Below are 26,355 nucleotides of genomic sequence, written 5' to 3'. Positions count from 1 at the left end.
AGCTTACTCCTTCCTCCACTTTCTAGCCCTCTGGTGATCCTCCCCGGCCCCTTCCTTCCCCAGGGTCCTGCTCACCGTGGCTCTCCCCAGCCCCTCATTTCCCTGCCTCCCTTCCAGATGACCTGCTCTAAATTGGTCAAAGAACCTCCATCTTCCAGCAAGGCCGAAAGCTATGGTATGAAGTCATGAGGGAGAGGAATAGAGTGTCTTGGACCACAGGCCAGGTCCCAGGAGGAGATGAGGAGGTGGGCTGGAGTCCATTCTCCTGTTCAAGGCGGGGATATGGTCGGAGACAGTGGAGGCTGTGTCTGGAAGGGGAAGGAGCTTCGGATGCTAGTCCTGTGCCCTCTCAGACACTTACCTCGGATGGGGACTAGGGGATCATTACTCTAAGTGGGTCATGCCTTGGAGGGAACCCTCACACACTAAACCTCCTCCCCATGGCCCAGCCCGGGTATTGTCAGCAGTGGGGGGCAGTGTTGATCAGATCAGGGGCATAGGTCAACACAGATGGGTTCATGTGCTCTAGGAGAGCTTTAAGGGCTTTTTTAAATCTCCTTTAACCCCAGGGTCTCTGGGTCAGGGAGAGGGCTGATAGGAGAGGTGTCATCTGCTGAGGAGGAGCTGATGGGAGAACATGGCAGTGCTGCACCAAGGCTGCGCGGAGCCTCCCAGGCTCCCCAGGGAGGCCTCCTGGGTCTGGCCTCCTCCCCTGGAGCCCCTGCCCCGTCCCGTGGTCATGTCCTCGTGTCCCTGTGGCTGGCAGGCTGGAAGAAGAGTCTAGAGGCAGGATCTCACTTCAAGGAAAATTGCTTTATTCTGCTTCTTCCAAAGGGGCAGCTCTCCAGGCTCCAGGATGGGGAGCTTCGTTGCACCCTCAGGATGGGGCAGACCAAGAAGATGTGGCACGGCTACTCCTCATTCAAGCCCTTTGGGAAGGAAATACAGTCCACACTAGCTCCGGTGTTGGGCAGGGATGGGCACAGGCAGCAAAGCAGAGGTGGGGCACACCACAGTGTGGCCTGAAGGAGGCCCCCAGGTGGTGGGAGTGGGTCCCAGGGGTCAGTGTGGGGGGAGGGCCCTGGGGTCAGACAGAGGGATGCTGCCTCGACAAGGACAAGGTCCTCTGGGACGTACGTCTTAGGTGGGAGTTACAAGACCGAAGGCCTAATCCAGGTTGAAGAGAAGTGGAAATAGCAGTTGGGGGAAGTTGGGACACACTGAATGTGTGTCAGTTAGGGTTTCTGCTGACCCCCGTAGGGCTGGGAATCACAAAATCGTTGAAAGTGAGAGCGGGAAGAACCTTAGAAACCATGGAGGACTGAGTGACCTCGCCTCTGGGGCTGTGGGGTTCGGCTGCAGGAGTATGTGAAGGGAGGAATCCTGGTGTGAGGGGCTACGTCTGAGGGGCTGGGGGGTTGCTGCCGTGGGGGGAACCCACCTTGGCGCCGATGTCACGGCTCTTGGCCCGCAGCTTGTTGACCTGGGACTCAGCGATGTCTGCCCGTTCCTCTGCCTCATCCAGCTCATGCTGCACCTTGCGGAACTTGGACAGGTTGGTGTTGGCTTGTTCCTCCTGTGGGGGTTGAGGGGGATGGGAGGATGAGGTGAGGAGCCAGGGGTTATGAGACTGCCTGGTCCCCTCCTCCAGGCCTGGGCCCCAGCAGGGTCACTCACCGCCTCCTCGGCCTGGCGCTTGTAGGCCTTGACCTTCAGCTGAAGTTTGTCCACCAGGTCCTGTAGGCGCAGCAGGTTCTTCCTGTCTTCCTCTGTCTGGGGGTCGTGGGGAAGGGGGTGAGCAGCAGTGAGTATGGCATGATCGTAGGAAGCAGTATGGCCCCTCCTGCATTCATTGGCTTTACCCTGAAGGTAACATCCTGACCCAATTCAACTTTCTGATCCTCACCAAACACTTGAGTTCTCCTTACAATTTCTTACCAAAAAACATATGCATACTTTTAATAGTATGTGCCAAGATAGAGTCTAGGGAGCTGATGAGCCTCCTGAAATTGCACACAAAATTGTGCATGGGCCTTGTTCTGGAAGTGGGCCCTAGGGGGTCCTGGGGCCCCACGGAGGATAAACAAAGCATGTGCTGGCAGGAATTCTGGGACTGCAGGCCTGATGGGATTTCCTGGACTGCTGGGAAATGATATAGACTTGATTTAGGTTAAGGACAAGTATGCATAGAGGGATGGCGACTCCTGGACTAGACTGGAAACAAAATCTAATTGATAGCCTGATTCTGGAAAACACCGTGAAAGCTAAAGTCTATACTTCCCTGAGTAACTGAAAAGTTCTGAGATTCACTCCAATGGCTTTGGTGTATTTTGGTGGTGATGATGCCAGGCTAAGATTTGGCTACATATTTGCTTTCTGGTCATCTGTGCTGGGTGAGCTCTGCTGGAGCTCCGGGTGTGTCCTGAAGGGACAGGTTGATGGTGAATGTTGATGGGGAGCTTGAAGGCCAGAAGGCTCCGAGACTGCCCCCTGAGCAGGGGTATTCAGGGTAGAACAGGGCTGGGCAGAGTAGAAAGGGTAGCCATAGGCTGTACTCTGGCTCTTTGCCCTCTAAGAGGTTAACAGAGAACACTTCATCCCTCTGGGATGGTTGTCACCCTGGCTTCAGGCCATGATGCAGAGGGCCCGGTCCGGGAGCAGCTGCTGGGCCCGCACCTGGTAGGTGAGCTCCTTGATGCGCCGCTCGCTCTTCCTCATGCCCTTGACCGACTCCGCGTTGCGCTTCTGCTCGGCCTCCAGCTCGTTCTCCAGCTCCCGCACCCGGGCCTCCAGCTTCTGCAGCTGCTTCTTGCCGCCCTTGAGCGCGATCTGCTCCGCCTCGTCCAGCCGGTGCTGCAGGTCCTTGATGGTCTGCTCCATGTTCTTCTTCATGCGCTCCAGGTGCGCACTGGTGTCCTGCTCCTTCTTCAGCTCCTCCGCCATCATGGCGGCCTGCACACGGCAGAGAGTGATACTTGGTCTAAGTGATACTTGGTCCAAGAAAACCCTGGCTTGGAGTAGGCAGGCCAGGCAGAGGACTCACATCCGTGATGGCCTTCTTGGCCTTCTCCTCAGCATTCCTGCACTCCTGCACCGCCTCCTCCACTTCAGTCTGAAGCTGGGACAGGTCTGCCTCCATCTTCTTCTTCTGGTTGATGAGGCTGGTGTTCTGAGGGTTGGGGTGGGCAGAGCAGGAAAAGCAGCACTGAGCACCCACGCATGTCTCCTGAAATTCACCTGCGGAGACCTGCCTGTGCTCCGCTCTGGGACTGCCCAAGGGCACTGCTCACCTGGGAGTGCAGCAGCTGCACCCGCTCGCTGGTCTCGATCAGCTCCTGCTCCGCCAGCTTCCGGGACCGCTCGGTCTGCTCCACCACGGCCCGCAGCTCCTCCAGCTCGGCCTGCAGCAGGTTGTTACGCCGCTCCACGATGGCGATGTTCTCCTTCAGGTCGTCGTTGGCACGGACTGCGTCGTCCAGCTGGATCTGGGTGTCCTGCGCATCAGGAGAGTTGGCATGAGAGAGGGAGCTGGGCTTAACCCATCAGAAGGCTGTTAGCTGAACTGGATGCTGCAGTGAGCCTGTGGTGGTGGCTCAGGCAGGGCCTGTGGGAGGGATCAGTGATGGCCCAGGGGCAGGAGGGAGCCGGTGCTGTGATGATGGGATGCCACTGCCCCTCTCTGGATGAGGCGACTTCCTGCTTCCAAAAGTCACCGTGTACCTTCAGCAAGCTCTGGAGGCTCTTGACTTGCTTCTGGGCTTCGGCGGCCAAGCGGTTGGCATGGCTGAGCTGGATCTCCATCTCGTTGAGGTCGCCCTCCATCTTCTTCTTCACCCGCAGGGCCTCATTGCGGCTGCGCGTCTCCGCGTCCAGGGAGGTCTGCAGCGAGTCCACCACCCGGAGGTGGTTGCGCTTGGCCTGCTCCATCTCCTCATCCTTCTCCGCCAGCTTCCGCTCCATCTCTGCCTTGATCTGGTTGAACTCCAGCTGGGCCCGGAGGATCTTGCCCTCCTCGTGTTCCAGGGAGGCCTGGAGGGGGTTGGGAAGAGAAGGTCTGAGGCAGGAAGGGCACAGGATGGGGCCAGGGGGCTGTCCATGAATCGTGGATACAAAGTGAGCTCAAGGGTGGTATAAGTGGTTCAGTCAAAGAAGCAGGAAGAGCAAGAAGAAAAGAGAATCTGAAAGGGAAAAAAAACGCCTAAGAGAAGGTGATTCAGGCTCTCACAGAGGAGAGTGAGCTCTAAAGACAAAGCGGAAAATGAAGAGTGGTGTTGCCAAGGAAACAGAAGCAATCAGGCAGAGAATGTAAAAGCTCAAAGCGGAGGCAGAGGTGAAAAGAGGGGGCGTGAAACGGGAAGCCTTGTCTAAGGTGTAATAGGTAAAACGTCTGTGTGAAGGGAAGTGAGTGACCGGTTCGTTCGTTCGTTCGTTCCACGATATTTGTTGAGTGCCCACTAAGTGTCAGGCACTGTTCTAGGCTCTGAGGATGCACCCGTGAACCAAAGAAAGGGGAGATGAGAACAGGGACCACAGCCTAGCCCTCAGCTTCTTCTCCCACGCCCTGCACCTCCTCCACTCCTGTGTGCGCACCTCGGCCTCCTCCAGGGCCGACTGCAGCTCCAGCTTCTCGGCCTCCAGCTGCTTGCGGACCTTCTCCAGCTCGTGGATGGTCTTGCCGCTGGAGCCCAGCTGCTCAGTCAGGTCTGAGATCTCCTCTGCGGGAGGGGCGGGCAGCTCAGTCGGGGGCTGCCTGCTCCAATGGGGGAAGGCCTGGAGGAGCCGCGGGGCGGCACCCCGTGCGGACCCTCCCCGCCCCGCCCCTCCCGCCTGCGTCCGCACCCTGCAGGTTCTTGTTCTCGCGCTTGAAGGTCTCCAGATGCTCCAGGGACTCCTCGTAGGCGTTCTTGAGCTTGAAGAGCTCCGTGCTGAGGGAGCGCGCCTCCTTCTGCGAGGACTCCAGCTCCGACTGCGACTCCTCGTACTTCTGCTTCCACTCAGCCAGGATCTGCGGGGACCCAACGGACGGAAGCGGCTCAAGGGGCAGCCCCAGCCCCACCTCCGGGACCCAGGTCCTCTCCTAGGCTCAGCCTCCTGGGAGGATGTTCCTGACTCCCCCAGCCCGGGCCCACCTTGTCAAAGTTCCTCTGCTTCTTGTCCAGGGCGGCGGCGGCCGCGTTGGAGCGCTCCACGTCCACCATCAGGTCCTCGATCTCGTTCTGCAGGCGGTGCTTGGTCTTCTCCAGCGAGGAGCACTTGGCGTTGACGGCCTCGACGGCCTCCTCGGCGTCCTGCAGCCGCTGGGCCAGCTTCTTCCTGCCCGTGTTGGTGAGAGCGGAGGAGTAGTGGTGGGAGAGGGTGGGGACGGTGGAGGGTGTGGATTTGGACAGGGGGAAACATGGTGAGTCTTGTGGAAAACAGTCTTTGAAACCTCAGAAGTGTTGTTGAGAAGCCTGAGGACAGGCCCAGGGGCAGAAAACAAGGCAGTTGGAGAGTGGGAGACTGGGTGTGAAGACCCACAGCACCCACGGGGCCTTCTGCGAGGCATCCCGCCCACCCTGGGCCAGCCTCTAGGCTTGCAGACTTGGAGGACACATGCAGTCCCAGCACCCCCCTTTCTCACCTGCCATGGCACCCTGCCCCAGGTGGGAGCACTCTGCCCTCAGACAAACCTTTTGTTCGTCTTATATTCGGATGAGAAACATAACGCGAGCAAAAAGCTTCCCTGAGAGGAGAAGGAGGTGGGGCCAGGGCAGGGTCCTCTGCATTGTCAAAACCTAGCTAAGCATCCATCCCCGCAGCCGGCCCCAGTGAGCAGTGGGCTGGGCTGTGGCCTGCTGACACAGGGGCCCCTGCCAGAGGCAGGCCGCCCGGGACTCACTTGGCTTCCTCCAGCTCCTCGGTCCTCTGAATGGCGTCCGTCTCGTACTTGGTTCTCCACTGGGCCACCTCTGAGTTGGCCTTGGACAGGACACGCTGAAGCTCAGCCTTGGCCTCCGTCTCTTCCTCGTACTGCTCGCGTAGCAGGTCACAGTCGTGCCGGGCCGACTGCAGTGCGTGGGCCAGGGCGTTCTTCGCCTGGGAGGGGCGGCACCGAGAGGTGGGCTCAGCTTACCCTGTGATGCACTGCTTGTCTCCTCACTCTAATTTCAACATCCTCCCACAGTCTCACCTGTTTCTAAATCCCTAGTGGACCTGGAACAGTTTACAGAGTACTGTTAACAAAGGAAGTCTATACCGTGCTGCACTGTTTACAAAATGCTTTGTGCCCATCCCCCTCATGCTTCTCACGCAGCAGGTTTTATCGTCCTCACCCCCATTTTACAGAGGAGATGAAGGCTCAGAGATATTAGGCAATTTCCCCAAGATCACCAAGCTCTTAAGAGGCAGCTTGGGATTTGAGCCCTGACCTTTTTAAAAATTCATATTCTTTCCCCTTTTTAATGAGCCCAGCAAAGTGCTCGAAATAGGATCCAGTTGAGTTTCCAGTTTTCAGATTGCCCTGCAAATCCCAGGACCACTTGTACAGTTCCTGCATCCCATACTTATGCCCAGCCAAGGCTATCAAAGTTCATTTCTAGTTTCTCTAGGTTATCTCTAGTTTATTTCTTCTCTTCACCTCATTCCCCCCACCCCCAGCCCCACCTCTTACTCCCTACCCTCCAGACATGGCTGCAGAAAGGCAGAGGGCCTCTGAACGGGAGGTAGAATTAGGAGGCATATGGTAGGGCCTGGGATTCCCAGGGAGTTCAGTGGTAAAGAATCTGCCTAATGCTGGAGTCACAAGTTTGATTACTGGGTCTGGAAGATCCCCTCGAGGAGGGAATGGCAACCCACTCCAGTATTCTTGCCTGAAAAATCCAATGGACAGAGGAGCCTGGCAGGCTACAGTTCATGGTTTTGCAAAGATTGGACTCAACTGAGTATGCACACACATACACGGGCACATGGTAGCATCTGGGCGTTTTATTTTTGGAAAATGGGAAAATACTGGGTAGACAGCAAGCCTCATTCTTGGGAAAGAAGTGATGTGGATGGGCCTGACTCTTGGCCTCACCTTAACCTCCTCTTCCAGCTGCCTCTTGAGGTCCTCCAGCTGCTGGGTGTAGGTGAGCTTGCCTCGGGTCAGCTGGGAGATCAGCGCCTCCTTCTCATCCAGCTGCCGGGACAGCTCACCTGAAGAGGCACCGAAGCACACTCAACTCTCGAGGGTCAGCCACTCCTCTCTCCCCCACCCCTCCCCTAATCCTCAGGTCCCTTTCTCTGGAGAGATGTGTGCATACCCAAGGCTGGACTGGCTCAGAAACTCAGAGGACAAGAGTAGGGCTCACCATTCTCAGTCTGCAGCTTGGCCCGTTGGCTTGTGAGGTCGTTGACAGAACGCTGGGTCTCCTCAGCCTTGCTTCGGTGTTCATTCATCTGGTCCTCTAGGGTCCGGCACATCTTCTCCAGGTTAGCCTGAGACCGGAAGGAGAGTTATACGGTGTATGCAGGGGGCTGATGGGGCGTGAGCGGTGCAATTAAAGGAGCAGGGAAAGAGGAAGGCGTAGAGGAAGGGCCCAAGAACAGGGTAGAAGAGGGAAGCAGGAAACTTAACAAGTCAAAGAGAGGAAATGTGGACAGAGAGCAGAGGCGCGTGGAGGGAACTGGAGGAGAGGAGAGGAGAGCCGGGCCCACCTTGGCCTTGATGATCTGCTCCATGTTGGACGTGACGTCGTCCAGCTCCAGCTTGAACTCGCTCTTCTCCTTCTCCAGCTTCTGCTTCACACGCTGCAGGTTGTCGATCTGCTCGCCCAGCTCGGCCACGCTGTCGGCGTGCTTCTTGCGCAGGGCGGCCGCCGTGGCCTCGTGCTGCAGCGTGGCCTCCTCCAGGTCCCGCCTCATCTTCTGGAACTCCGCCTCGCGCTTCTTGTTCATCTCGATCTGCACGGACGTGGCCCCGCCAGCTTCCTCCAGCCGCTCGCTGATCTCCTCCAGCTCCCGGGACAGGTCTGAGCGCAGCTTCTCCACCTTGGCCCTGGCGGTGCGCTCGGCCTCCAGCTCCTCCTCCAGCTCCTCTATGCGTGCCTGGGCGGGACACGGGGGGGGGGGGCTCAGACCCAGCGCCTGGGCCCCTCCATCGGAGCCCCCTCCAGGGCTCTAGAAGGCTCCTGGCTTGTCAGCTTAGTCCCACCAGGGGATAAGTAGAAATAAAAGGATCACCTCAGTGAGATGGTTTGGATAGTTGAGTTAGCCTGCCTTTGGGCCAAAATATGCTACATTCTCTTTATGGAAAGGAAAGTGACTGCTCTTGAAGAAGGACAAAGGGACCAGTGTTCCAGGGATAGTTTAGGCAGTTTTGTGGCAAAAATAATTGAAGTTGGATTGAGAGAGCCAGGTTCGTCTGACCGGACACCTAAAGACCCAACACAGCGACCACTCTAGAGGTAAGAAATGAAGTCACAGCCCAGCTGGGCTGAAGGGGCCTGAAAAGCCATGGGGAACAGAGGAGGACAGAGATTGGCAGTGCGCTCCCCACGGTCACCAGCTAAACCACAGCTGACCTAGGAAGCTGGGATTTCTGTCCCTAGACCGGTGAGTGTTTCCAGATCTCTTCCTATGTCATCCTTGGATCAGCCAGCCCTCCTGGAAGTGCTCCACAGGGGATTTGTGATAGCCGGCATCTCCCTTCACAGACATAGAGCCAGTGCCTGTGATGTTGGGCGAGATCGGTCTGGAGGAGGGTGGAGAGGCTGAGGACCAGCCCAGGGGCCTTACCTGAAGCTCTTTGAGCTTCTTCTGCAGCTGACTGCCCAGGGCCTGCTCATCTTCAATCCTCGCATTGAGGGCGTTCAGTTCAAAGTCCTTCCTGCGAGGAAGAAGGGACTGTGAGGCATGGAAGACTGATGGGGCTCAAGGAGGGGCTGCCAGTGGTTGGAGATGGTAATGAAAAAAATGAGGAGCAGGACTTCATGGAAAAAAAGAAAACCAGCTTCCAGGGCTGTTTTAGGGTCCTTGACAGTGTAACGTCTGTTGGAGGATTGAAGTTCAATAGGAAGTACAACAGGAAGAGCACTGTAGGTGGAGTAACAGGACCTGGGCTCCGAGATGCTCCCTTCTTTGGTCTGTAAAATGAGGGCATTGGACTAGATCGACTCAAAGGCACCTTTTAGCTCTGATGGTCTTTAATTCTGTCTCTGTTACTTTGGGCAATTTGGTAACCTTTCCAAGCCTTCCTTTCCTCTTTGTTAAGTGGAGTTAAAGCACCATTCTTAAAAGGTCATTTGAGGATCAGTGGGATCATAGATTCATTCATTCAACAAGTGCTGTGCCTGGGGAAGTGTGAAGACTTTCTGGGGAGGCTGTTGATCAGGATGAGTCTCAGAGCCTTTCAGAGTCCTGACCCTAAAGCAACAGAAGATCTTTGATTATCTGAATATGTGTGGCAGACTCACTCTTTGCCAAGTGTGAAATGTGGATCTACACATTTTGGAAGGTCTTGCGATAAGAATTGGAACCACAAGATCATTGAACAAAGAAGTAGCCAGACCCTGCGCTGCTCACACGTGGTGGCTGACCACATTTCTCTGTGGTCCTCTGGGCTCTCTGTGAAGGACCTGAAAGGACTTTCCTGAGAGGCTTTTGTGTGGAACTTTCCTCTGTGTTATGCAACTGGTCCCCAAAGAGACTTGTGTGTAAAGGGGGCGAGTGCACAGCAGGAAGAGAGGGCTGGAGGGATCTGGGTTAGACTTGTGCCAGGGAGGCCTGCTGGGCCCTGATGTGCGTGTCTGGGGGAGGAAAGCTCTCTTCCTGGGGGCTCTGCCCACAGTTTTGCACCCCCTTATGGAGGCTGCGTGAGGCTGCTGCCTCTGAGGATGGATCTATTGGGTCAGCTAGTACTTCCATGAGGAACAGGCTGCTGGGTCGGGGAGGAGGATGGGTGATGGGGCAGGGAACACGCTACTTTTTGAGCCGCTCATCCAGCTGCTGCTTGTCATTCTCCAGGTCCATGATGCTCTCCTGGGTCAGCTTCAGGTCACCCTCCAGCTTCCTCTTGGCTCGCTCCAGGTCCATTCTCACCTTCTTCTCCTGCTCCAGGGATCCCTCCAGCTGATGAAGAGAACGGCCAGTGTGACCTTAGGCCAAGTATCCTGACTTGATAATTTGGGAGCTTGTTCTTTCTGGGGTTGAGGGATCCATAGAGGTGTCAAGACTTGGGAATACGTCCCCAGAATTGGCCAAATGTGGCCAGGGGACTGTGAGAGTGCCTAGCATGGAGGGATGCTCAGTAACTATGATTAATTACTAAATGAACGACTATAGGGTAAAATCCCAAAGCTCCTTGCATTTAATCTGCATCCTATAAGCAGCTACTGGGTTCCAGGCCCCATCCTAGACACTGCAGATGCAAAACTGAATAAAACCAAGTTCCACCTAAAGGCAGCTTCCATTCTATGGCTGGGACCAATACTTCAATAATGATAACACAGAGCGATAAAGAATGATTCAGTAGAGATATACTCGAAGGACTACCTATGGGAGCAGTGATCACTGAGGACCAGATCCTGGCTAAAACATTAGAAGTCCAAAGATGCTCCTTGAGGATCTTCAGAAAATTCCCAAGGAAATGTATCATGTTCTTATGAGATAACCCTCTAAATTCTGTGGTTGAACAGAGACATATAGGCTTGAACCTAAAGTGAAATAAGGAAGCCCATCTCTACTTTTGATCACATCAGCAAGACGAGATACATAACTCAGAATTGATCACCCCTCTCCTTGTCTCTTCCCCAGTTCCTTTCTAAAAGGTATCAGGAGAGGGAGCACTCTCTAACCCCACACCCCCAAACACACACATGCACGCACAGACACTGATGGGCCTGGTACGTCTAGGCCCTTGTGATAGTCACATCGCTGTGATACTCACATCGTCCACATGCTGCTCCAGCTTGACCTTGGCCTTGGTCAGGGTGTTGACCTTGTCCTCCTCGGCCTGAAGGTCATCCAGGGCCTGCTGGTGGGCCTCTTGCAGAGCTTTCTTCTCCTTGGTCAGCTTAGCGATGATCTCATCCAACCCAGCCATCTCCTCTGTCAGGTTCTTCACCTGTTGACCAAGAACCCCATCCCCTTTAGGGTCAGACATGCCCAACCTGGAGACATCTATGGAAATCTCCAAGATCAAGGGCCAGGAACACACTCAGGTCTTGGAATCCTGAGAACTGGTCTGGAGTCAAAGGGAGCTGCCCTCACCTTGTTCTCTGTTGCATGCTTCTCCTTCTCCACCTTGGCCAGTGTCAGCTCCAGGTCATCAATGTCCCTCTTGAGCTCAGAGCACTCATCTTCCAGCTTGCGCTTCTTGGCAGTGAGCTCAGCGTTCATCTCCTCCTCGTCCTCCAGCCTCTCGGTCATCTCCTTCACCTTTGCCTCCAGCTGGATCTTGTTCTTGATCAGCTGGTCACAGCGTTCTTCCGCATCAGCCAGGTTGTCTTGTTCCTGAGGGCAAGGTGCAGAAGGGAAGCTATTCGGTGGGTGGGGTCCTTGTCCTGGCAAAAGTATGGAGGGACAGGCTCCACCTTCACTGTAAGAGGGCAACCCCAGGATCTGCCCAGCTGAGAAGAATTTCAGAAGGTTGGGGAGAGGAAGAGTTTTAGGGCAATGTGACAGGAGCACTGGGGAATGAGAGCAGAGAGGAAGGGAGCCAGAAGTCTCTTTATCTGGCCCTCTTCCTCTGGTCTCCTCCATCAAAGGGGAGGGAACTGCATTTGTTGATGCCAACACTTTACATATTTACAGCCTAGTGAGATGGGCAACTTTATTCCCTGTCTAGGAATGCAAAAGTAGGAAGTCAAGAAACACCTAGAGTAACAGGCAAATTTAGCCTTGGAGCACGAAATGAAGCAGGGCAAAGGCTAATAGAGTTTTGCCAAGAGAACTCACTGGTCATAGCAAACACCCTCTTCCAACAACACAAGAGAAGACTCTACACATGGACATCACCAGATGGTCAACACCGAAATCAGATTGATTATATTCTTTGCAGCCAGAGATGGAGAAGCTGTATACAGTTAGCAAAAACAAGACCAGGAGCTGACTGTGGCTCAGATCATGAACTACTTATTGCCAAATTCAGACTTAAATTGAAGAAAGTAGGGAAAACTACTAGACCATTCAGATATGACCTAAATCAAATCCCATATGATTATACAGTGGAAGTAAGAAATAGATTTAAGGGACTAGATCTGATAGAGTGCCTGATGAACTCTGGACGGAGGTTCGTGACATTGTACAGGAGACAGGGACCAAGACCATCCCCATGGAAAGGAAATGCAAAAAAGCAAAATGGCTGTCTGAGGAGGCCTTACAAATAGCTGTGAAAAGAAGAGAAGCGAAAAGCAAAGGAGAAAAGGAAAGATAAAAGCATCTGAATGCAGAGTTCCAAAGAATAGCTAGGAGAGATAAGAAAGCCTTCCTCAGCGATCAATGCAAATAAATAGAGGAAAACAACAGAATAGGAAACACAAGAGATCTTTTCAAGAAAATTAGAGATATCAAGGGAACATTTCTTGCAAAGATGGGCTCAATAAAGGACAGAAGAAGAAGATATTAAGAAGAGGTGGCAAGAATACAAAGAAGAACTGTACAAAAAAGATCTTCACGACAAAGATAATCACGATGGAGTGATCACTCACCTGGAACCAGACATCTTGGAATGTGAAGTCAAGTGGGCCTTAGAGAGCATCACTATGAACAAAGCTAGTGGAGGTGATGGAATTCCAATTGAGCTTCCAATTCCAATTCCAATCTTCCAAATCCTGAAAGATGATGCTGTGAAAGTGCTGCACTCAATATGCCAGCAAATTTGGAAAACTCAGCAGTGACCACAGGACTGGAAAAAGTCAGTCTTCATTCCAATCCCAAAGAAAGGCAATGCCAAAGAATGCTCAAACTACCGCACAATTGCACTCATCTCACACGCTAGTAAAGTCATGCTCAAAATTCTCCAAGACAGGCTTCAGCAATATGTGAACCGTGACCTCCCAGATGTTCAAGCAGGTTTTAGAAAAGGCAGAGGCACCAGAGATCAAATTGCCAACATCTGCTGGATCATGGAGAAAGCAAGAGAGTTCCAGAAAAACATCTATTTCTGCTTCATTGACTATGCCAAAGCCTTTGACTGTGTGGATCACAATAAACTGTGGAACATTCTGAAAGAAATGGGAATCCCAGACCACCTGACCTGCCTCTTGAGAAACCTGTATGCAGGTCAGGAAGCAACAGTTAGAACTGGACATGGAACAACAGACTGGTTCCAAATAGGAAAAGGAGTACGTCAAGGCTGTATATTGTCACCCTGCTTATTTAACTTATATGCAGAGTACATCATGAGGAATGCTGGGCTGGAAGAAGCACAAGCTGGACTCAAGGTTGCCGGGAGAAATATCAATAACCTCGGATATGCAGATGACACCACCCTTATGGCAGAAAGTGAAGAGGAACTCAAAGGCCTCTTGATGAAAGTGAAAGAGGAGAGTGAAAAGGTTGGCTTGAAGCTCAACATTCAGAAAACAAAGATCATGGCATCTGGTCCCATCACTTCATGGGAAATAGATGGGGAAACAGTGGAAACAGTGTCAGACTTTATTTTTTTGGGCTCCAAAATCACTGCAGATGCTGATTGCAGCCATGAAATTAAAAGACGCTTGCTCCTTGGAAGGAAAGTTATGACCAACCTAGATAGCATATTAAAAAGCAGAGACATTACTTTGCCAACCAAGGTCCGTCTAGTCAAGGCTATGGTTTTTCCCGTGGTCATGTATGGATGTGAGAGTTGGACTGTGAAGAAAGCTGATCGCCAAAGAATTGATGCTTTTGAACTGTGGTGCTGGAGAGGACTCTTGAGAGTCCCTTGGACTGCAAGGAGATCCAACCAGTCCATTCTAAAGGAGATCAATCCTGGGTGTTCATTGGAAGGACTGATGCTAAAGCTGAAACTCCAATACTTTGGCCACCTCATGCGGCGAGTTGACTCACTGGAAAAGAGTCTGATGCTGGGAGGGATTGGGGGTAGGAGGAGACGGGGACGACAGAGAATGAGATGGCTGGATGGCATCACCAACTCGATGGACATGAGTTTGCATGAACTCCGGGAGTTGGTGATGGACAGGGAGGCCTGGCGTGCTGTGATTCATGGGGTTGCAAAGAGTCAGACACGACTGAGCGACTGAACTGAACTGAACTGAGAGATGAGGACATGGAGACCCAGAGATAACATATCATTTGCCTGAAGTCACAGAATTATTAAGCTATGGATCCAGGTTAAATCCTGATGGAAAACCTGTGTTATTAAGTTAATCTTTTCTCTCCTTCCCTTTCTTTCTCTGGAGACCTCTTTGGAGACCTTTGGAAGTGTTGATTCCAGAATCCTCTGCCTATGAGGGCACAGGATGGTGAGCCCCCTGGGCAGGGAGGTGCAGGGGGTGTGGGAGATGTGGGCAGAGGCCCGGGGGTCTCACCGCCTGCACTTGGAGCTGCAGGTCGTTCTTTTCCTGCAGCAGGGACACCATCTTCTCCTCCAGCTCCTTGCGCCGAGCCTCTGACTTCTCCAGCGCCTCTTTGAGGCGCCCAAACTCCTCCTTCATAGTGGCTATTTCCTTCTCTGTCTCTGCGCTCTTCAGCAGTGGTTTGATCTTGAAGAAGAGCTTCATCCACGGCCAGTTCTTGACCCCCATGAAGGCCCGAATGTTCCACTGGATAATCAGCAGGGAGTCTCTGAAGGGGCCGAGCGAGAAGGTGGGTGAGACAGCCTCTTCCCTCCTTCCTGCCCAGAGGCCCTGGCTCCTCCATCCATCCTGCACTGTGACAGCGAGGCACCCCCCGCCCCGACGCCCACTCTGGTGTTTGTAGCCGTGTTGTGGCCCTTTGTCACTTGAAGGTCTAGGGCCCTCTTTCTTCTTCCACTGTTCTGAGCCAACCCGGGCCTTAGAGGTCTGAGACCCTCCCTTTAACATCTCTCACCTGCGTTCCAGCAGCTTCTTGAACTCCATTCTGGAGAGCACACCTCGGGACTGAGCCTGGATGCGGGTGATGATGCGGCTCAGCCTTTCATCTCGCATCTCCTCCAGCAGCCCCAGCAGCCCCGCCTTGAAGAACACCTGCAGGGAGGTTGTGTGTGGACATGACTGGGACAGGCAGGAGGGGGATGAAGAGGGGCTTGTCTTAGGGAAGGTAACAAGGCAGGGAAGAGCTGGAGGAAGGAGGTCCGTGGAGACTGGAGCTAGCATGGGGGAGCGGGGCTGTCTGGTCCATGGGGAGGGCTAGTGCGTGGTTCAGTAATGCTTGTGAGATGGTTGGTAAAAGGAAAGGAGCCATAAAGTGAAAGGACAAGAGAGGTCTCCTTGTAGTCAGTTTGTTTCCTCATTTTCTTTACCTTGGTGTGGCCGAACTTGTACTGGTTGTGGTCAATGTCCAGGGAGCCCAGCAACTTCTCTGCCCCTTTCCTGCTGTCAATGAACTGGCCCTCGGGGATGGCCGCTGGGTTCAGGATTCGATACCTGGGAAGGAGGTGCCCCATGTCACCTATGTTCTGCAGTGATCGGCTCTGCCCACAGAATCTGAGGCCACTCATGGTTTCCACGTCCTGCCAAGGCTGCCCAGGCTCCCCCTGTTCCCTGAGCCCTACAGCGCCCAGTACCCACCTCTGCCGGAAGTCCCCATAGAGGATGCGGTTGGGGAAGCCTTTCCTGCAGATGCGGATGCCCTCCAGTACGCCGTTGCAGCGCAGCTGGTGCATGACCAGGGGGTTGTCTATCACCCCTGTGGCAGGAGGGAAGGAAGAGGAGTGTGTGGGGAGAGCATGGGGCTAAGAGCCAAGGGTTCTGGGTTCTGATCTTGGCTCTGTCATGGACTGGCCTGTAACCAGAGCAAGTCAGTATTTTTTTTTCTTGCTATAAATTTTGAAGCAGCCAAAAGGCTTTCACAGTCCTTATTTTATAGGATTTATGCCTATTTTCATAGGTGGTAGCCAGGGCCAATATAGACCATTTTCTAAGCTCTGACAGGTTAAGGGACTTGACCAAGGTCACTGAACTGATTAGAGCAGAGCCAGGCACCCAAACCCAGACACCTGAACTGGGTAGAAAAAGTAGAAAGCTGCTCCCTCCCGGTCCCTGGGTCCCAGTTTCCATCTCCTTATGATTCAGAAAGGGAAAAACAATCCTTACGTGTCTCATCAGGGGCTGTAAGGCACTTAGGAGGGAATGTCCATCAAAGTAGTTACACATTACTCTGAACTACACGTTCTAAATGGAGGGCAGCGCTGGGGCCAGGGTGGGAGGCTGCGTGTCAGCCTCTCTGGGGAATGGGAGGGGAAGAATATGATCTGGAAATCTCCGAGGTGGGAGCTCAAGGGGTGATCTAAAAGACACTGCCCCTGGGGCCATGCATCTCAGCAGTGGGCTGGGCCTGGCTTCTTGGGCTCACCTGGAGACTTTGTCTCATTGGGGATGATGCACCGCACAAAGTGGGGGTGTGTGGAGCGCAAGTTGGTCATCAGCTTGTTCAGATTCTCCTGTGGCCCAAAACCCAAGAGGGAGAAGTTAAGAAAGTGAAAGAGAGCAGAGGGGAAGGAAAGGAAAGAGAGATGCAAGGAGCTGGGGAGTGAAGGAGGGCTAGGGGAAGACACGGAGGAGGAGACGGTGGGAGGCGGAGGGGATAAAGAAGCCAGGGGAGATGAGAAAGGAGGAAGAGCCGGGGCCAGCAGATACAGGGGAGAGAAGACAGGGTGGAGAGGGTCAGGAAGGGCCTGAGGAGACTGAGTGGGAGGAGTCAGGGCTGAGCCAGGCAGGGGACGAGCAGGGCTGGGGTGGGGCTGATCACACACTCACCCTGTGCAGAGCCGACACGGTCTGAAAGGATGAGCCTTTCTTGGCCTTGCCTTTGCCCTTCTCAACAGCTGTGGAAGAGAGAGTCAAGTAAAGCGGACGAGTGGGCATGTGCGGAGTCAGGGCAGCAGGTGAGGAATCCCAGCCTCTCTGCACATTTGGCTGCAGGCCATGGTCTTCACTGAGGGTGCTCCAACGTCTCCACCCAATTCTCTCACTGCATCTGTAAACCCTGGGGCCCAGCCCGACATGGAAGTGGTAGGGGGCTGGCACTTGACCTGCCTAAGAACCACAGTAGAAAGCTGCTCCTGGTCCCTGGGTCCCAGTTTCCACTTACGTGTGTCAAACCCAGCATAGTTGGCAAAGAGGTTGCTGAGCATCTTGAGGGAAGACTTCTTGTACAAGTCCACCACCGTCTCGTTGAGCGGGTCTTTGTTTTTCTGCAGCCAGCCTATGATGTTGTAGTCCACCGTGCCGGCGTAGTGGATCAGGGAGAAGTGGGCTTCCGGCTTCCCCTTGATGTTGCGTGGCTTCTGGAAGTTGTTGGACTTGCCCAGGTGGTTGTCGTACAGCTTGGCCTTGAAGGTCATGTCGGTGGCCTTGGGGAACATGCACTCCTCCTCCAGGATGGACATGATGCCCATGGGCTGAGCGGGGAGGGGAGAGTATCACTGAGCCTGCTTCAAGCAGATCAGATGGACCCTGCCTGCTCTAGTGTCGATGGAGATGCCTCTTTGGCTATTAGCTGATACTTCAGCTCTGAGCAGTTACCTATTGACTGGCACCTGTTCAAACCTTTCCAAGGTGGCACTTTGATTTCAAAGGATGCTATAGGTGCTTTACATCCTACTCCATCACCCAGAACCCTGGGATGTTGGGGTTGAAAAGAAGTGCTCTCTTATGCTTCCCCATGCCACCCTCAGACTTCCTGCTCCTTGATGGGTAAACCAGGGTCGCTAAACACACTGGTGTGGGAGCCCTTCCCTGAAGTACCCGTCCTCTGCGCGTCCACTCTCAAGCTTTGGAACTCAGCTCTCCAGGACCACCCTGTCCTGGGTGGCTGGGATAGCACAAGGCTCTGGAAACTAGGGCTCAGGATTCTTCTGTTAGCTAGATCACGATGCCCAGGAGGGTGAGGCGGCCATTCTTTCTGGGGCATTCACGTGTGTGGGGCGTGAATGGAGAGTTCAGGCAGAGGGGCCGAGGCAGCACCTTCTCGATGAGGTCGATGCAGGCCTGCAGGTCCATGCCGAAGTCGATGAACTCCCACTCGATGCCCTCCTTCTTGTACTCCTCCTGCTCCAGCACGAACATGTGGTGGTTGAAGAACTGCTGCAGCTTCTCGTTGGTGAAGTTGATGCAGAGCTGCTCGAAGCTGTTGAACTGCAGGGCGGGAACAGGGAGGGGTGGGTCAGGCGGGCAGGAGTCTGTGGCCCGAGGGGTCGACCCAGGGCAGCGTCCAGTCTGGCAACGGGTGTGGCTGGCCTCTGTCCAGTCAGGGCAGGGAGGGAGTGCCCCCTGAAGACACGTGGCCGTCTCGACCCCTGGGGAGCCCACAGCCTTCCCCGGGGCTGGCCTGTAGTTGGCTTGGTCAGCGGTGGCTGCCTGTGTGAACCAGTGAGTTCCCGTTCCCCCGGTCCCGGGGCTCCCCACTCACGTCGAAGATCTCGAAGCCGGCGATGTCCAGGACGCCTATGAAGTACTGGCGAGGCTGTTTGGTCTCCAGGGTGGCGTTGATCCGCGTCACCATCCAGTTGAACATCCTCTCATATACGGCCTTGGCCAGCGCCCCAGTGGCATACGCCACCTGGAAGGTGGGGGAGAAACCCGATTGAGAGAGTTGTGGGAAGAGCAGATTGCAAAGCTCCCGCGGCTGCACCAGGCCAGCCCCTCTGCCATTTAACATCTGAAGATGACCCACCTGCTGGACATTCTGCCCCTTGGTGACGTATTCGTTGCCCACCTTCACCCGAGGGTGGCACAGCCCCTTGAGCAGGTCGGCTGAGTTCAGCCCCATGAGGTAGGCGGATTTGTCGGCCTCTGGAAGGAAAGGGCAGATGGCCGAATTGGAAAAGGGACGCCTCCGCCGCAGATGAAGGCTCCATGGATCCAGAGCTGTTCCCCGCACCCCTGACTCCCACCTTCGGTGCCGTCAGGCTCGGCCTGCTCCTCTCGCTGCTTCTGTTTGAACTTCATGTTTCCAAAGTGCATGATGGCGCCCGTCAGCTTATACATGGAGTTCTTCTCCTCTGTAGTGAAGCCCAGCACGTCAAAGGCGTTCTGTAGGCAGGACCCATGGTGGTGAACCCCAGAAAAGGGAGTATGGAAGGTAAATAAGACCCCTCTGCAGTTGAGCGAGATCTTATCTCCTGAGTCTCTGTGGGTGCTGAGACCCCCATCCCCAGTGGGGAACCCCCAAACTAAGCTGGGAAGTTTAAGAGCCAGGTGGGTGTGGACTGCCTTGGCCGGGGTATCAGCGGTTAGGCTATTCTCTGGAGCTGCTCTGGGTGAGCCACTCACGTTTCCTACTGCTGTCCCTCTTTTAGGCCCTTCTGTTACATCCATGCCTGGATCTCCCGTATGTGTCTATACCTCTTCTTCACCTAACAGCCTGCTCTGGCCCCACGGCAGCTGCACGACCACCGCCCACCCCATTCCCTTAGTAATGCTTTTGTTTTTTGGTTTGTCTGTTTCTCTGTCCATGGCTTTCAACCCTCTCTGCTTTGATTGAAAATACCAGTCACTGTTTAATCTCACCTGTATCCCGGCACGCCCAGGTCACAGGGAACATTCTGGCCCTCAGGAAAGAACAGCAGACAGCTGGGGTCTTAGCTCTATTTCTGGGCCAGTGAACTGGGCCCATTTGCCCCTCACCACCAATCCCCTTGCCTCTCAGCTGGGTCCTCACACACTTACATCAGTGGCCATGAGCTCTTCAGCATCATCAATTGAGGCCACGGTGGTCTCTCCTTGGGAGATGAATGCATAGTCATAGGGGTTGTTGGTGATCAGCAGCATGTCTGGGGGGTGGGGGGAGAGATGTTAGAATGGGGGCACAAACCCCTGGCCCTCCCTGGGGCTATCTGCCGTGACACATGACCTGCAAGAGAACACATGACAAGGCTTAATGGGGTCCTGCATCCCACAGAACTGAATCCAGCAGTGTGATAAACCCGGGGCCTGTCAACAAGCAGCTGCAAGTGGAGGGGACCAGGTTGCCATGGAGATAGTTGGTCTCGGTTGGTAGCTGTGACTCACCCAGCAGCTCAGGCTTTTTGTTGGACAGGATTTGGTAGAAAATGTGATAATCTCTCTCTGCTTTCAGCTGGAAAATAACTCTGGATTTTTCCAGAAGGTCTGTGAATAGGAGGGGAGAAGAAAGAGAGGAAGAAAAAGTTAGGATTTAAGTATAAGGAAATAGAGAAAAAGGAATGATAAATGTAGAGAACAGGACAGTGGGAAAGGGGGAGACCAGAGAGGGAGAGAGATGCACCCACAGACACACAGAGATCACACACAGAGACGGAGATGGAGACAGAGTCCCAGGAGCAGAGGAAGGTCCCAGAGAAAGACACACAGACACGTGGAGACAGAGATGGAGAAAGACCAGAGGGAGTCTCAAAGGGAGCGGAACACGTAGACCTAGAGACCCAGAGACAGGGAGAGAGGAAGAGAGCCTGAGGGCAGAGCCGTCCAGTGACACAGAGGGACGGAGATGGAGACAGAGTGAGCGCGGGCTCAGCGTGAGCCCTCGCAGGTCTGTGGCACTCACAGGTCTCAATGTCTGCAGACGCCAACTTTCCGGTCGCCCCAAAATGGATTCGAATGAATTTCCCCTGGAGACATGGAGAAAAGTGGTGATGAGTTGAGGGAGGGCTCCCGTTTGACACATCCCTTGACCAGCCCGAATCCCAAGTCCAAAGGCAGGGCCCACTCACGAAGCGGGAGGAGTTGTCGTTCCTGACGGTCTTGGCGTTACCGAAGGCCTCCAGGGCGGGGTTGGCCTGGATGATCTGGTCCTCCAGGGTGCCCTGCGGAGGTCAAGAAGGATGGCAGGTGAGAGGCCTCCTCCTCTTCCCTTTCTGTGGTACAGGCCCTTCGAGGACAGTAGGCCTACCTTGCCTGTGGTCTGCTCCTTTTTGCTGCGGTCGCCAATGGCGGCAATGACCGCAAAGTATTGGATGACTCTCTTGGTGTTGACAGTCTTCCCTGCCCCGGATTCTCCGCTGTTGGGACAGTTGGGCTTATTAGGCAGTGAACAAACATTGTTTGAGACCACAAGCCTTGAGTCAGGAGAGATTGCCTAGCTTTATTTGGCAGGGGGAGCCCTGCAGCAGGAAACCACCAGATAATATGCATCCCAGCCACAAAGCTGTGCTCTGACATACACAGGGTCAAGGGTAGCAACTAGGAAGGATGTGCTAGAAGAATTGGATTTGGGCAGGCAGGAGACCTGGGTTTGATCCTTGGGTTGGGAAGATCCCCTGGAGGAGGGTATGGCAACCCACTCCAGTGTTCTTGCCTGGAGAATCCCCATGGACAGAAGAGCCTGGTGGGCTACAGTCCTTGGGGTTGTAAAGAGTCGTGCACAACTGAGCGACTAAGCACAGCTCAATATGATCTTGGGGGCAAGGTCAATCAAAGGAGATGGGCCCAGGCCATTTTAGAAAAGAATGGGTGGGGCTGGAAGAATGGGGAGGATTTCTGAAGGGAAAAATGAAAGAAAATGAAGAGGGGAAGAAGACATGGTGTTCCCAGGCTTATGGATAGATAAGTGATGAGTTAGAGGGGCATGAGTGAAGGAGATGGGAGAGGAAAAACAAGAGAGGGGTGGGGAGGAGCAAGGAAGGGGAGGAGCAAGGAGAAAGCCAGGGTCAAGGCCAGAGAAGACATCAGAGCTGGCATCAGAAGGTGGAGGGAAAGAGAACTGGGGGTCTGTGTGTGGGGGCTTGGGTCCTGATGGGGGCTGGGCTCAAGGAGATTGTGGAAGGGAAGAGGAAGGAGCCACACTCACGTGATCAGGATGGACTGGTTTTCTCTGTCTGTGGGGAGAAGATGGGGAGGACAAGTCAGGAGTTGCACAGGATGCTTTGTCATCTCCCCACCCTGCCCCAGCTCCCTGCATCTCTCCCAGAGGTCTGCACCCCTCGGGAGGAGGGGCCCTGAAGAAACCCTTCGCTTGGGGCCTGTCACCTGTCAGCATGTACTGGTAGGCGTTGTCGGAGATGGAGAAGATGTGGGGCGGTGCCTCGCTCCTCTTCTTGCCCCTGTAGGCGGCCACCACCTCGGCATTGTATACCGGCAGCCACTTGTAGGGGTTGATGGTGACGCAGAAGAGGCCCGAGTAGGTCTAGGGGAGGAAAAGAAGTGAGTTGCCGGTGATGAAGTGGGAGGGGTGGCAGTTTTTGGAGTTAGAGGAAGGTCTTAGGAGAGGGAGAGAAAGGAAATTGTAGGAATGCAGTCCATCTGAACAATCCCAGCCCTCAGGTCATTAGAACCGCACTAAGGATGTAGGTGGGCTTCCCAGGTGACGCTAGTGGTAGAGAATCCACCTGCCAAGCAGGAGACACGAGTTTGATCCCTGGGTTGGAAAGATCTCCTAGAGAAGGAAATGGCAACCCACTCCAGTATTCTTGCCTGGGAAATCCCATGGACAGAGAACCCTGGTGGGTGACAGCCCATAGGCTCACGAAGAGTCGGACATGACTGAAGCAGCTTAGCACGCACAAGGATGTAGGGATTAGGACAGAGTGAAGTACTGCCTGGGCGCAAAGGACAGACAAGCTGGGCTCCAGGAGGTGGACATGCACAGAGCAGGAAGCCACTAGATTCAGAAGGATGTCCGGGGCGCACTCACATAGATCATCCAGGAGGCGTAGCGCTCCTTGAGGTTGTAGAGCACCGCAGGCTCATGCAGGAAGGTCAGCATGGCCATGTCCTCGATCTTGTCGAACTTGGGCGGGTTTTGCTGTAACACCTGGTCCTCCTTCACGGTCACTGTCTGCAACAGCCCATGGACAGGGATGGGAGTTAGGCAGGTTATAGGAGAACTGTGTTCATGAGAAAATAATCCAGGGTTCCAGAGAAGATAGACGGGATGTTGGGGATCAGAAGGGCTATTTGGAGAGAGTAGATCCCTACCCAGAGGAAGGGAGAACCAGAACTCTGTGGGGTGCATCCTGGTGGCACCTGCCTCCAGGCACCCCACGCATGGGGGGGCATCCAGGGTGGCCTCTCATGCTGGCCCCACCACCCACCTTGCCATGCTCTGTCTCAGCGGTGACTTTGCCACCCTCTCGAGACAAAATCTTGGCCTTGACGAACTCCTCTTTGTCATCAGGCACAAAGACGTCCTTCTTGAGGTCGAAAGGCCTGGTCTGGGCTTCCAGCCGCTCCTTCTCTGACTTGCGCAGGTAGGGGGCGGCCTCCCCAAACGCGGCCATCTCCGCGTCCACCATGGCTGCGGCTGCAAAGGGAGCGAGAAGAAGCTGACTGCCCTCCCCTCCACTGTTCTCCCATGCAGCAGGAGCCCCAAAGCCTAGCACAGTGCTCAGGGGTCAGGAGGGGTCACTGAAAGTCCCTCATTCCTTCAGCTCATCTCCTAATCCTAGCAAATCTATCGGGGCAGAGGCGGAGGCTAACTTGGTCCAGCCTGGGGCCCTCCTAGTGGAGGGCAGAGTGCCCTGGGTTTCTGGGAGCAGGAAGCTAACTATACACACTACACACATCTCTGAACCTCTTCACTACCTGACTCCTTCGCTAGTCACAGGTAAGAACTCCTGGCCACCAGGCCATGCTCCCTAAGGCGAGGCAGAAACTAGAGTTGTGTGTGTTCCCAGATAGGCTCTCCTTACCTTGGCTTCTCAAACGCGCCCTTGAGAAGAAAGGGGCTCAAGGTGGCAGGGGCCTGGAGAGAAGGAAGGTTGGTCAGGGCTGTGTCCCTGCCTCACCCCGGCCCCGACCTTCAGCACCCCTCCGCCCCAAGGCCTGAACAGGGGTGGGCGGTGGTGGTGGGCTTCTCTGGTTCCGCTCTCTCTCTCACTTTTCCCACCCAGGTTCTTGATGTCACCTCAGTGAGCCCCTCATTCCTCCAGGTACGAATCCTGGCCGATGGGCCTGCCCTAGTCTCCCCCATCTAGTGAAGCTTGCCTTATTGAGCCACCTGACATACTACCGGTGGTCACACGGTTGGGGCTTTACAGCCTACAGAGCATTTTTATGTCCGTCCTCCTCCTCAATCCTCACCCCATTCTACAGAGGAGGAAATCTGGGTTCATGAGCTTGCTTGTCCAAAAACACATCACAGTAAGTGGTGGTGCCAGGACTCCAAGTCTCATGACTCCGGAGCCAGTTCTCATCCATCCTGTCCCCATTCTGTGGTCAGTCGTGGTGGATGTTGTCAGAGAGGAGCCCCGTGGGCATCTTCTCATAGACACACCCATGGCGCAGCTGGCCGCGCTCCACAGCAGACAGGGGGCAGGCTGTGCATTCAGTCTGTGCCCAGCACAGAGACCGTGTCAAGGGTATGAAGACTGGACACCATGTTCCTGTGCCCGGGAGCAGCTTTTGCAGGGGGCACACGCACTCCCACGGGCTCGACTCCCAGCTGCGCACACCAGCCATTCTGTGTGTGTGAATGTGTGTCGTTACCCAGTGCAGACCTCACAGAACTAGCTTTTATGCACAAACTTCTTAAACAATTGTTCTCTGCCATCCTCTTGCCGCTTCCTACTTGTCCTCGGGCCTGATCATAAACTCGTCTCCCCGTTGGTATTTCTGTGTCTCATGCAGTGAGGGACATAGCCCCCCTCACCAAACCTTCAGACACACACACACACACACACACACACACCCCTCTGGTCCCACACGCTCAGTCAGACACAGACATCTCCCCCTGTAACACATGAGCCCCCCATTTCCCTGGCATGTACATGCATGTCTAGACTTGCCCATGTGTGCTCGGTGACCAGACCTGACACTTTGCATGAAGCCCTGAATGCAGCGTGCTGTTCCTAGAGGAGCCCCTTCCTAAACCTGGGCCCCTTATCCCAGAGGAGGGCCGCCAGCTCCCAGCCCCTACCTGAGAGCAGCAAGGAGAGAAGACTGGAGCGCAGGAGAGAGCTGTGGAGCCGACCTGGCCAGGCGGGGGCTGTATATATGGGGAAGCAGGGCGCCCCCACCCCCACCTGCACCCAGTCCCCAGCCGGATTTAGAAAGGACTGTTGTCACTAGAAGCATTTCCCCCAGGCTCCCCCTCCTTTCCCAAACCGTGCTCCCCTCCCCTCCCCCCCAGCTAGGAAACAATTGGAAGTGGTCGTCATTGTTAAGGCATGGAGTGAGCAGGGTCTGATTCCAGGGGGCGGGGAGGGCTCCAAGTACAGCCAAAACATCTCCCAGGCCAGGCCTCACATTCCACATGTGGCGGGAGGGGGAACTGACCACGACCACCGTGACCTCGGGCAGGCCGTCCCCCCAGTTCCACGCCCTCTTGGACTACTGCTCTTGGCGGCCCCTGCCCCCAGGACCAGCCTGGTCCCTTGCATAGTGTCCTTCCTGCTCCTTGGCCTGGGTCCTGCACCCAACTGTGAGATGGTATGGGGCTGAGAGCAAGCAACCCTAGAGCAGAGTTGGACCCAGGGTAGGGGCTAGGTGGGGGCAGCTGGAAGGAGGCTTCCCAGCCAAACGGCAAGACGTACGACCAGGGAGCTTAGAGATGGGGCCTCTGGCTCAGGCACTGATTTCCTTGGACGGCCAGGCAGTGTGTGAGGTCACCGAGCCTCAGAGCCAAACAGGCCTTAGTGATGGGTCCAAGTCCTTCACTTCATGGGGAGAGGAAAAGCCTTCTCTGAGATCATGCAGCCAGTCAGGGCAGCAAGATTCAAGGAGGGTGGGGAGCAGCTCAGGAAGTGGGGATGGATCCCAGCCTGGGGAAGGAGCCTGAGAAGGAGGGCTGGGGGTGGAGCAGCCCAGGACCCACTGTGTGCGGAGGGCTGGCTCCGGATGGTCCTGAGTTGGAGCCTTTTGCCTGTTTTCCTAGCCCTGACCACAGGCGCTAAATGCCCCACCTCAGGGCCTAGACGACACAGCTGCTGTGATCTAGGAAGGGCTGTGCCTGCCCGCACCCCGCTTGTGTTCTGTAGGGGTGACCTCTCTCCAGCTCTGGTGAGATTGGTGCTCAGGCAAGGTGGGTAGAGGGACTGGAAAGGTCTCCCACTTTCCCGAGGGCCTGAGGAGCAGCCACAGAGGAGGGGAGCAAAGGGAGCTGGGGCTCAGCCTGTGAGCACAGAGCATAGCTGATGCCACACTCCTCCCGTGTTTAAGCTTCACTGGCTCCGTGTCCAGGCAACCACTGCGTGGTTTGGTTTGAAGCTCCCCCTCCTTCCCAGTCACAACTCTTCAGCGCATGCGGACTGATCCATCTGATTACTGTCCGCTTGGAAGGAGAGCTGCAGGCAGGGGGATGGGGTGCAGGTGCACTTTGAAGGTGCGGTGGGTGCAG

General features: G+C 54.8%; 1 protein-coding gene across 1 annotated transcript; it reads right to left on the bottom strand.

Moving 5' to 3' along the window:
• Nucleotides 1–794: 794 nt before the first annotated feature.
• LOC129562627 (myosin-7) lies at nt 795–25,040 on the bottom strand. The gene is made up of 40 exons (XM_055435952.2): nt 24,937–25,040; nt 23,711–23,763; nt 23,114–23,322; nt 22,714–22,857; nt 22,050–22,206; nt 21,871–21,898; nt 20,974–21,082; nt 20,795–20,887; nt 20,629–20,692; nt 20,115–20,213; nt 19,773–19,876; nt 18,998–19,136; nt 18,778–18,896; nt 18,514–18,663; nt 18,069–18,239; nt 17,194–17,503; nt 16,860–16,927; nt 16,456–16,543; nt 15,672–15,789; nt 15,404–15,527; nt 14,992–15,128; nt 14,490–14,745; nt 11,227–11,469; nt 10,904–11,080; nt 9,941–10,086; nt 8,755–8,845; nt 7,675–8,064; nt 7,329–7,455; nt 7,055–7,173; nt 5,879–6,075; nt 5,130–5,313; nt 4,840–5,005; nt 4,591–4,715; nt 3,721–4,029; nt 3,291–3,494; nt 3,044–3,169; nt 2,677–2,952; nt 1,678–1,773; nt 1,442–1,576; nt 795–929 (listed from the first exon to the last, which is right to left on the bottom strand). Exons 3-40 carry the CDS (start codon nt 23,312–23,314, stop codon nt 912–914), a joined length of 5,808 nt encoding a protein of 1,935 aa, XP_055291927.1. The 5' UTR covers nt 23,315–23,322; nt 23,711–23,763; nt 24,937–25,040; the 3' UTR covers nt 795–911.
• Between the last annotated feature and the right edge of the window lie 1,315 nt (nt 25,041–26,355).

Source organism: Moschus berezovskii, chromosome 9, assembly GCF_049115385.1.
Source record: "Moschus berezovskii isolate FMDL1 chromosome 9, NW_MosBer_1.0, whole genome shotgun sequence".
Taxonomy (NCBI): Eukaryota; Metazoa; Chordata; class Mammalia; order Artiodactyla; family Moschidae; genus Moschus; species Moschus berezovskii.
The sequence above is the reverse complement of the archived record's forward strand: the minus strand, read 5'-3'. Positions and strand labels throughout refer to the sequence as shown.

Bases quoted from the DNA above. Each gene is read 5' to 3' on its own strand.
- LOC129562627 (XM_055435952.2), bottom strand. From the start codon at position 23,314: ATGGTGGACGCGGAGATGGCCGCGTTTGGGGAGGCCGCCCCCTACCTG. The intron at 5,006-5,129 runs GTGGGCCCGGGC...GGGTCCCCGCAG, and splicing joins AGCAGAGGAACTTTGACAAG to ATCCTGGCTGAGTGGAAGCA. The intron at 1,577-1,677 runs GTGAGTGACCCT...CAACCCCCACAG, and splicing joins AGCGCCAGGCCGAGGAGGCG to GAGGAACAAGCCAACACCAA.